This window comes from Volvox carteri (assembly GCF_000143455.1).
Source record: "Volvox carteri f. nagariensis unplaced genomic scaffold VOLCAscaffold_4, whole genome shotgun sequence".
In the NCBI taxonomy this organism is placed as follows: Eukaryota; Viridiplantae; Chlorophyta; class Chlorophyceae; order Chlamydomonadales; family Volvocaceae; genus Volvox; species Volvox carteri.
Window position 1 is genome coordinate 2,727,263 of NW_003307547.1, and position 9,218 is coordinate 2,736,480.

General features: G+C 56.7%; 3 protein-coding genes across 3 annotated transcripts in view; 1 reads left to right on the forward strand and 2 right to left on the reverse strand.

The window, feature by feature from the left end:
- The window catches only part of VOLCADRAFT_103256 (uncharacterized protein), a gene marked incomplete at both ends in the record, with an annotated part of 5,807 nt that extends 3,736 nt beyond the window's left edge, over positions 1 to 2,071 (reverse strand). The window contains 2 exons of the mRNA XM_002946982.1: positions 127 to 272; positions 1,466 to 2,071. Of these exons, the coding sequence (XP_002947028.1) occupies positions 127 to 272; positions 1,466 to 2,071 (752 nt within the window). The remainder of the gene's footprint in view (positions 1 to 126; positions 273 to 1,465) is intronic.
- Positions 2,072 to 2,451: 380 nt separating this feature from the next.
- VOLCADRAFT_103257 (uncharacterized protein) lies at positions 2,452 to 6,273 on the forward strand. Its single transcript, XM_002946800.1, has 7 exons — positions 2,452 to 2,756; positions 3,185 to 3,340; positions 3,811 to 4,119; positions 4,357 to 4,536; positions 4,787 to 4,912; positions 5,086 to 5,300; positions 5,854 to 6,273. Exons 1-6 carry the CDS (start codon positions 2,637 to 2,639, stop codon positions 5,278 to 5,280), a joined length of 1,086 nt encoding a protein of 361 aa, XP_002946846.1. The 5' UTR covers positions 2,452 to 2,636; the 3' UTR covers positions 5,281 to 5,300; positions 5,854 to 6,273.
- A 2,490-nt stretch (positions 6,274 to 8,763) lies between these two features.
- The window catches only part of VOLCADRAFT_87246 (uncharacterized protein), a gene marked incomplete at both ends in the record, with an annotated part of 6,090 nt that continues 5,635 nt past the window's right edge, over positions 8,764 to 9,218 (reverse strand). The window contains 2 exons of the mRNA XM_002946983.1: positions 8,764 to 8,895; positions 9,106 to 9,133. Of these exons, the coding sequence (XP_002947029.1) occupies positions 8,764 to 8,895; positions 9,106 to 9,133 (160 nt within the window). The remainder of the gene's footprint in view (positions 8,896 to 9,105; positions 9,134 to 9,218) is intronic.

Genomic DNA, 9,218 nt, shown 5'->3' on the forward strand with positions numbered 1-9,218 from the left:
GTGCCGCGGGGACGACCTGCGCAAGCCCGCTACAGAATCCAGCCTCCCACGAGCAAGTTGGCACTATCCGCGCCGAGCCCCGTGATGGCCCAGAGTCACACTGCTATGTAGGCAGCTCACACTCACTCCGGTCCCCGTTGCTCTTGCTGCTGCTGTCTCATCCGGCTGACCATCTCATCCTTTTTTCGAGTCGCCTGCTCCGAAACAACGCTTGCCCGTAGATCAGGCACCAGGGAGAAGGTGCAGGACGGGTCCCGGAAGTTGGGTATGCGCTGTCATTGGTGGGAAACAGGGGCCGGGTACCAGCAGGGGGAGGGGTTGCATTGCATGAGGGCAGCGGCGTGGGCGCGAGTGGTTAGGAGCCGACGAGTCGGTCATTCCTTCGCCCATCACTTCCCCAAGGTGCTCTTGTATCAGCTCGTGCAGGGGTTCTGATGCTAGCCACGCTGCTGAACCTCGGTGTGGAACACCGCAAACTTATGCAATGCTACCCTCATCCCGCATAATCCGGGATTCTTAGCTGTTGAAGTCAGTACCGATGTCCGGGACGACCAATCCGTAGACCGGACACGGCTTATGCTGCCGTTGGATTATAAATCAGGGACGATTTGCCAAGATGCTGGTACCGAGAAGTGTGATTGCTTACATGCGAGAACTTGGCCACTGCATTGCGTCGATTTCTGTGTATGGGGCCTGGGGGAACCACGTCCAGCACCTGCCAACAATATCCATTATTTTAGATGCATTAAATTAATGAATCTACGTGCTGCAATTCTAGATATCGGCGGTCGGTGAAACTACCTGAGCACGCAAGCCAAGCTCCTGCGGTTGATTCATCAGCCTAAGCACTATATCATAGAAAACCCTTAAGCGTTGACAATTCAGAAATGGAGGTCTTTCTCTATCCTTGTTACAGTCGTTTCAGCGCGCCGAAAGCTCAGACAAGTCTACCGCAATCAACCTGCAATAACCTTAAAGGTTCCAACGTAAAACTGTTTCCATGAGAAGCAATCATATGCATTAACTCCGTCGCGACGCGGCAAGTTCCAACCCTTCCGTTTAGTACGCCGTACACGTCACAATACACTGTGCCCAAGGCTGGAAGCTGCATCACGTGCGCTTCCTGCAACAGCAAGCCGCTGGCCAACGACAGCACACACAGCCACAGAAACGATTTCCCAAAGCCCCTCTTCTAGCGACCCTCGCCCCAAAGGGTATGAACACTACACGCCAGGACACGCCAGGATAAGCAATGGTCATCCTGAAAAATCCATCAGCCCCCAAACCATAGGAACATAGCTGACACTTGCACCATTGTCAACATGCATACCCTGTCCTAGCTAGCACGGTCAATCGCCATTGCAGTACGGTCAATCGCCGCCACCTGACCTGGGTCAGTGAAGGGAGAACCTCAACCTGCCTGCATGCAATGGAGCAGCCGCAGAGCACCCAAACCTTTTCACACCCGGCGCCTTTTGGGCAAGCGGCAGCCATTGTACGGAATCGGCGTCACGTCCGCCAGGCTTATAATCTGGAGACCAGCGGCCGCGAGAGACTGCACTGCGTATTGCTTGGTGTTGCCGGGACCTTTAAGTCGTATGGAAACTGTCGAATAGCCTAATTTGAGCGCCCGACGCGCTAGCTCCTCCGCGGCTCGTTCGGCTGCGACGGGCTGTGACCTGCGGGCGCCCCGGAAACCCACGATACCCGCTGAAGTATACGTTTTGATGAAGCCCTGTTGATCTGTAAGGGTCAGAATGATGTTGTTAAAGGTGTTCTGGATGTGTATGATGCCCTCCAGGGAGCCCTGCGCTGCCGCGCGCCTCTCCGAGACGACACGCCGATAATCGACGTTAAATACCCCGTCACTGCTGCCGGCCCCTCTGTTCCCGCTGGTACTGGCGGCGTCGATGGCCCGCTCAGCGCTACCTCTCCCGCGGGTGCTCTCTGCGTCAGCTGACGTCGAACGCTCCTGCCAATCCGGCCCCGTAAGCTCAGCTCCCCCCGCAGCTGCTGCAACTGCTAAGCAGCGCAACCCTTGCCCTTGAAGATTTGCAGTCACTGCAGGCATTAGTTTCCGGAGCAAAGTAAGAACAGCTGACGTCGGCTAAGAAAACCCACATCGACGCAAATCATGTACCAACCTGTCGAGCAGCGCCCCAAAGCCACTACACTGGTAAGAGCCGCGCCCAAGCTATGAAGGAGCCCTGCAGAACCAATCATGGTCCTCAGTAGGAAACCTTCAGTTTTCCTTGGAAATGCCGTGAACTTAATCTTCTATGCTAACACCCTAAATTTAATGACATTGATATTTCGCTCATGTAACCTGTAAGCCGGCACGCAGTCCTGGGGGCCCTGACTCGAAGTCAGCCCCACCCTGGAGTTAGTTGGTACCGCTTTCATGTACTTCCTCAAAGATACTGCTTCTCTAGTACTGTGATGTTTTATTTGTTATATTCAAGATAACTGAACTGAACTTGAAAGGCGCCACCACAGTTGCCGGTGCCATTAAAGGACACCCGTCCTGGGACACAGGCTCAGGCACAGAAATAGACTTAAAGGGTTACATAAAACATAACTATAAGCGTAAATAAACAAAATGTCTGACACCGAATCACTTAGCTCTATAGGTAGTGATGATTCGTGGTATGGCCAGCTCGTTGCTTCAGTTGGAGGACCTCGCAGCGCTTCTGAAAGATCCGGACTCCCGGGTACGAGCGATGGCGGAGGAGGAGGGCCGGGAGCTGCAGCAGCAGGTACGACGTGATGCGATGTGAGGGGGGGGCCCAATGCATGTCCGGGCGGGTTCAGCCGTGCAGACCGCCAGCCAGAAGAAGTGTGCGACTGGTTCGTTTGCTGCACGTCCGCCCGCCTGCCGACCTGTCTTCCCGTCTTTCTAGCAGATGCAAAAAGCTTGTTGGAATCTGGCGCCATCATACACGCACGCACACACACACACACATACACACACATACACACACACGCACGGCCTCGCCAGATGGCCAGTGGCCCCGGTCTGATGGCCGGAGGAACTTGCCCCCCGCCACACCCCTTCCTATGGGCCACTGTCTCCGTGTCATCCCGTGCAAGTGGTGGTCCCGTGTCCCTCCTTTCTTTACCTCACGCGCCACCCCGTCAACTGGAAGCCCGCCTGGAATTAACCCTTGGAGGCCAACTCCTGCAGGCTGCCGGGTTGACTCGGCGGTTGCTGCTGGCTCTGGTGCCTCGTGACCCACGGGACGGTCGAGCTGCACTGCTGGAAATGCGCGCGGGCGCGGGTGGCCAGGAGGCGGCGCTGTTTTGTGGGGAGCTGCTGGAAATGTACCGCAAGTTCGCAATGGTACGTGTAGGTACGGCGCTGGGGGTTGATGCGCGTGAAGTGTTTGTCGATTGAGGCCACAAACGAAGGGGTGTCACCGGAGGCCACAAACGAAGGGGTGTCGCCGTCGGACCCGGTGATCACGTTCGTCGTCATGTGTGTGTGTTTGTGTGTATGCGTGGTGGCTTGGCAAGGCTGTGCCGGAAGCCAGAGATTGAGGGGCCAGGAGAAGATAGATCTGCGGGGCGATACCCTGCCGGTGTGTCCGGGGAAGTGGAGTCCGTGGTATCGCTCTCAGCTCTCCATGGTAGGGTGACGACGCCATGTGCAGTTGTTCAGATGGGCGGCGGCGGCATGGAATGGGGTTTTGCGCCCTGGTGCCAATGTGCTCATGCGTCTGTCTGTCCTTCCATCCCTCCTTCCGTCTGCCTGTCTGTCCTTCCATCCCTCCTTCCGTCTGCCTGTCTGTCTGTCTGTCCTTCCGGCCGCAGTCCCGCGGGTGGTCCTGGCAGGTGGTGGAGCTGACGGCGAGTGAGGTACCTGGGGGAGTGAAGCACGTGGTGGCGGCGGTGGCGGCTGGTAGAGGAGCAGGGAGGAGAGCAGGGGGGATTGGCGACGGAGGGGAAGGGTACGACGGCGGCGAGGGCAACAGTGACCAAGATGGAGACGCCATCGGCGTGTATGGCACCCTGCTGCCGGAGAGCGGGGTGCACCGGGTGCAGCGTGTGCCGGTGACGGAGGCGCAGGGCCGTGTGCACACCAGCACAGTAGCCGTTGTGGTTCTCCCACAAGCTGACGAGGTGCGAGTACAATCGGTGAAGCGCTCAGCCTGGGTAGTGTAATGTAATGGCAACATAGTTGGGGCGAGGTTTGGGTGCTGTCCCTACAGATTGTGTACGGCCTTCCAATGTACGTACAGCATCGTACCAGAGGCAGCTGCCTGGTTGCGATTGAGGTTGCGTGTGAGCGTGCGATGCCTTGGCAGTACTCTCCCCCCCAACAGGCACTTCCACTCCGCCTGCAACCTGCACGCGCAGGTGGATGTCAAGCTGCGCGATGAGGACCTCCGAATAGAGACCATGCGGGCCAGTGGGGCGGGAGGACAGCACGTCAACGTCACCGACAGCGCTGTACGCATCACCCACGTGCCGACTGGTCTAGTAGTCAGCTGCCAGAACGAGCGCTCGCAGCATTTGAACAGGGCGGCGGCGCTCAAGGTGGGGGAGCAGAGCGGGGTGATGGAGATAGCCCGGGGGGAAAGGTTGGGAGGAAATGACGGGGCTGGGGCAGCGGACTGGTCGGGCTTGGGTACAGACGTGAGGGGCTGTGTGCGGCAGGTAGCCACACGGTAGCCACACGGTAGCCAGCATTTAGAAAGGGGTGCATGCCAAATTCCGATTTGCGCCGCTGCTGGGGGACCATGCTGGGATGTACCTGACGTTGTACCCTTTCGTGCGTGCCGTACAGATACTGCGTGCGCGGCTATACGACCTGGAGATGCAGAAGCGCGCGAAAGAGATGGACGAGCAGCGGTCGGCACTAGTGGCGTCCGCTGATCGCAGCGAGCGCATCCGAACGTACAATTTCCCGCAGGTACAGTGATGAAGTGTACGGCAACTTCCCACAATTATGCTTGTGTTCTGAATAGAGTTTTTGAACTGAACGAGCACAACCTTGAACGTTTTTTGTTTCACCAAGACAGGCGGATGCCCCCATTTCCCGCCATTCTGGACCCCCCTGAATCATTTCCCCCCCTAAACTCCCAGGGCCGCGTCACGGACCACCGCATCCATTTGACCCTTCATGACCTGGATTCGGTGCTGGTGGGCGGGGAAGGGTTGCAGAGGTTGATGGGGGTACTGAGGGCTGCGAGGGAGGAGGAGGCGCTGAGGCGGCTGGGGGAGCAGGAGGAGGCAGCAGCGGCCGGGGCTGCAGCGGAGGAGGGCAGGAAGAGGCGGTAGAAGATTAGGAGAGTGTTTAGGTGAGCGGGTGAATACAAATGCTGCTTTCCGCATTAACTCCTAGTGGGTTAGTACTACCGGACTGATGAAGAGCTGCAATGTGAAAAACATGAGTTGGAGAACGGGGTCATTGGCTTGCCGCCGTATGTCGTGCTGGATATGTTTTGGCCCGTCCGTTTGGCCGTGATTTGGCCGTGATTTGTCGTGGCACCCCGATTTGGTGTGGGATTAGGCCTGGGGGGGCGTAGCAATGTTGTTGACACTTAAATGCTCTTAAGCTTATGCCATGATGTCATTCTTGAGACGAGCGCCGAGAAAGTGAAAAGGCTCGGTTATCTATAACCGCCGGCATTCACATCCAATCACTCCAGCTTCATCCACTCCACCGTTCCATGCCTGTTGCCGGCCAACGTAGGTCGCATAATGTTAATCCCGACGAAGGACGGACCACATAACCCCGCGCAGCCTCCCTTTTTGCGCATCCCCATGCATATCTCACAGGCACCAATTGGTGTACAGCAACACACCTCTCTAACCCTAATCTCTAACCCTCCTAATCCTTCTACTGCGCAGTCGTTGTCATGCACGACATTGTTCACCTCACCAGAGCCGGCCAGGAGGGAGAGGGGGTGAGCAGGAGGAATTTTCCCCTGGCTTAGCTCGACGCCACCTTCCTGAGCTTCACAGGACTGCCCTCTGGGGAGTCCCGGCTCCTCACTCAACGCAGCCGCGATGTTCGGAACGTGAAGGCGAAGAACTCCTTGCCGTCTGGAAGCTCTCCCAGTGTCCAATTTTTTTGCTCGCGAATGAGCTCGTTGATCTCGGTGTGGTCGACATAAAATTGCGTGTCGATCTTGCAGTCATCAACAGTACAGCCCTGTACATACGGAATGCAGCTGGCCGTGAGGAGTCCTGCCGCGTGCTCCTTCACACCATCCATGTCGCAGAACCGACCAGTTGCGCGCTCAAGGGCGCGCACCGCGTGTGGATGTGAAGTGACAAGCCCGCAGGCAAAGTCCTCCTTGCTAGTCGCCCACGCCAATCGGCAGAGCCGGCCAGCGATCCCGTGGCGTCGGTATTTCAAGCTCACCACCAGCTGCGTAATCCAGCTCACGGTCCCATAATCACCGTATTTGAATGTCGTCACGAAGGCGTGGCCAACCAGCTCATCCCCAATTTGTGCCATAACCAAGCTGCATGTTTCTGGGTTAAACAAGCACTGCTCTCGCAACTTCTTTGACGATAAGCGGACCCGGGAACCGGGCTGCGGGCCGCCACTTCCCCAAACACCATAGTGCTCGGAGAACAGCTTCGCGCAGGCTACAAGTTGCTGCTCTGTTACTCTCTCGCCAGGAAAAACTGCGTAATCTGGCCTCCTGGGAGGTTCCTCTAACAGGGTGTTTCCACTTGGCCTTCCAAATATGCATTTAGAACGGTTAGAGACAAGTCCGGGACGAAGAACTTCCGAACATAGTGTAAGTGTTCGGCCAAGTGGAAACATCCTGTAAGAGACTATTGCTCGTTTGTCCATCTGGCTTCTGTTCATGTGTAAATTACTATGGAGGTAGTGATGCGGATATGCTTGTGCAGTTTAGTATCCCAATCGGCAAAATGGCGCTACACTGAAAGTCGGCAACCTGTCTCGGGGGTGGTGAGCCCGCCCCTGGAGCGACCGCTGGTACCGCCGGCCATGTCCTACGTAAACTAGCTGCTGTCTTGGAGTTAAATTGTTCTATGGTAACGTTGCTGATAGCTCAGTCAAAGGCGCAAGGGCGCGACCACAGTTGCCGGCGAAATGCTAATGCAAGCGCCACAGACGAGGCACAAAGGATAGACAAGCCACAAAGCTTTACACATATATGTGTAAAGTCACATAAATCCGATAAACGATGGCCAGCTCGCTTGGACTCAGTCAACTCGCCCGCACGGTCCAGGAAATCTCAAGTTCCGAAGGCCTCCGCAAGCCTAATGTTCTCATGAAGATTGTATCGATAGGAAATGTTTCAAGCGACTGGGAAGTCCGGCGGTAGGGACCATCGGCTCCACCGACAAACCGGAATATCGGACGAAAAACTCACAAACAGGCTACACTGCGTGGCTATTTCCACACGACTTCATGTATAGATGCTACTGCACGGCTTCATGTATGGAAGCTACTAAGTGTAGCGTCATTTATTCCGCTCAAAGAGAATGCCACCCAAAGGTTACGCGCATAAGAGCCTTAGTGCGTCTTCACCTATCTGCTAAATGTAAATATGCCTGAGGATGATAATGAATCACTTAGTTCGATAGAAACTAACGACTCCTGGCTTGGCGAAATCGTTTGGGGCGACATTCCCATAAGTGACAGCGGCAGCGACACCGAGAGCGACACTGACAGTTTATCTGATGGCGAGACAGGGCCCAAGCTCATGTGCGCCGTATGGCTTCTCCCCCGTCACATCAATACCGTTTGTGTCGTTCTTGGCGGATGGCGCCGCGTCCCGCAGGGCCCGCGCCAGAATCCCTCCCCGCCGCATCCGGATATGCCGGCGTTCATGGAGTTCCCGCGGCCGCGGTAGTCTGAACGGCAGGCGCAGCGGCGGCGGGGCCTAGCAACGCATCAGCAGCGGCAGCGACGGCGACGGCGGTGGGGCTGGGAGGTGCGGTAGCTTCAACGGCAGGCGCGTCGGCAGCGGGGCCTAGCAACACAGCAGCAGCAGCAGCGATGGTGGTGGGGCTGGGAGGTGCGGTAGCCTGAATGGCAGGCGTGGCGGCGGCCGCAAGCGGGCGCCTGAGACGGAGGAGGAGGACACGGTGACAGGCACGCAGCGCCGGCCGGGTCGGTCGGCGGCAGGGTGGCGGGCGGTGGGCCTGCCCCCGCTGCCGCCGTGTGCACGCACTCAGCCGGCGGTGGCGGGATCGGCGCGGCGACGTCGGGCATGGTGGCGGAGGGCCTGACCGAGGCCGCCATGTTCCTGGATGATGCTGATGATTACTGTGTGATTGTGGAGTATTCCTGTAGCGTTGTGGTTAGTTTGGAGTTGCTAGTTTGGAGTTTAGCTCCCTTGCCCGTATGCAGGAGCCCGTTAGGTTTGCTTTTGTTTGCCGACTGGGCTTTGTCGCAACCAAGTTGTGATGGTTTCTTTGCGAGGTGCGGTTGACGATCTAGGGCCACTGTAGGCTCGCGCAGCCCACTAGGGTGCGAGGTACTTTGGGTGATGCAAGCAGACTTGACTCAGTTTGAACGATGCGCCATGAGTTTCTTCATTTAAGTTGATGAAAACATTCCATGTTAAGCCCTGAGTTCCCTTCTAGGCTTTGCACCTGGGCCCTTGGGTGGCACTTGGATGACACTGACAACTGCGGTCGCGCCTTGTGTCCTCAGCTCAGCTTATATCAACAATATCATAGAAAAACTCAGAAGCTAGACAAAAAGCTAGCTTACGCAAGCACATGGCCGGCGGTACCAGCTTCCGTGTACTAGCTTCCCGCTCATGACATTCACTTCTTAAGCGACACAAGCAGCTGTCCCGCCTCGTTCTTCGAGGACTTGCACAGTGACACAGTGAGGCTTTTGAGACCCGCACGCAGCTCCGGAGTGGTGGTGCGCTTGGCGAAGTAGCGGGTGAAGTCCTGCACGAGGCGCAGTTGGGGGCGACCAGGACGGGAAATGCACTCGCGTAATGCGCACGCACACACACACACAATACACATGACACACAGGTGCAGACATGTGTGCACACGCTTCTCCCCGAAGGAACATGCCCTTCCAAACGCTATGGGCCATTCAGCCAATACTCGTCCATAATACCCGTTATGCTCGAGTCATACCTACTGACTTACGTGACGTTCCTTTTGAACAGATACACACCTGTTGGTGGTCAGCTTGCCAAGTGGTTAGGGGATTCCGCTGTGTTCCTCACCGCCCACCCAGTTCGCACAGCACTTGCACAGCA

Bases quoted from the DNA above. Each gene is read 5' to 3' on its own strand.
- VOLCADRAFT_103257 (XM_002946800.1), top strand. From the start codon at position 2,637: ATGATTCGTGGTATGGCCAGCTCGTTGCTTCAGTTGGAGGACCTCGCA. The intron at 3,341-3,810 runs GTACGTGTAGGT...TTCCGGCCGCAG, and splicing joins TGTACCGCAAGTTCGCAATG to TCCCGCGGGTGGTCCTGGCA. The intron at 4,537-4,786 runs GTGGGGGAGCAG...CGTGCCGTACAG, and splicing joins ACAGGGCGGCGGCGCTCAAG to ATACTGCGTGCGCGGCTATA.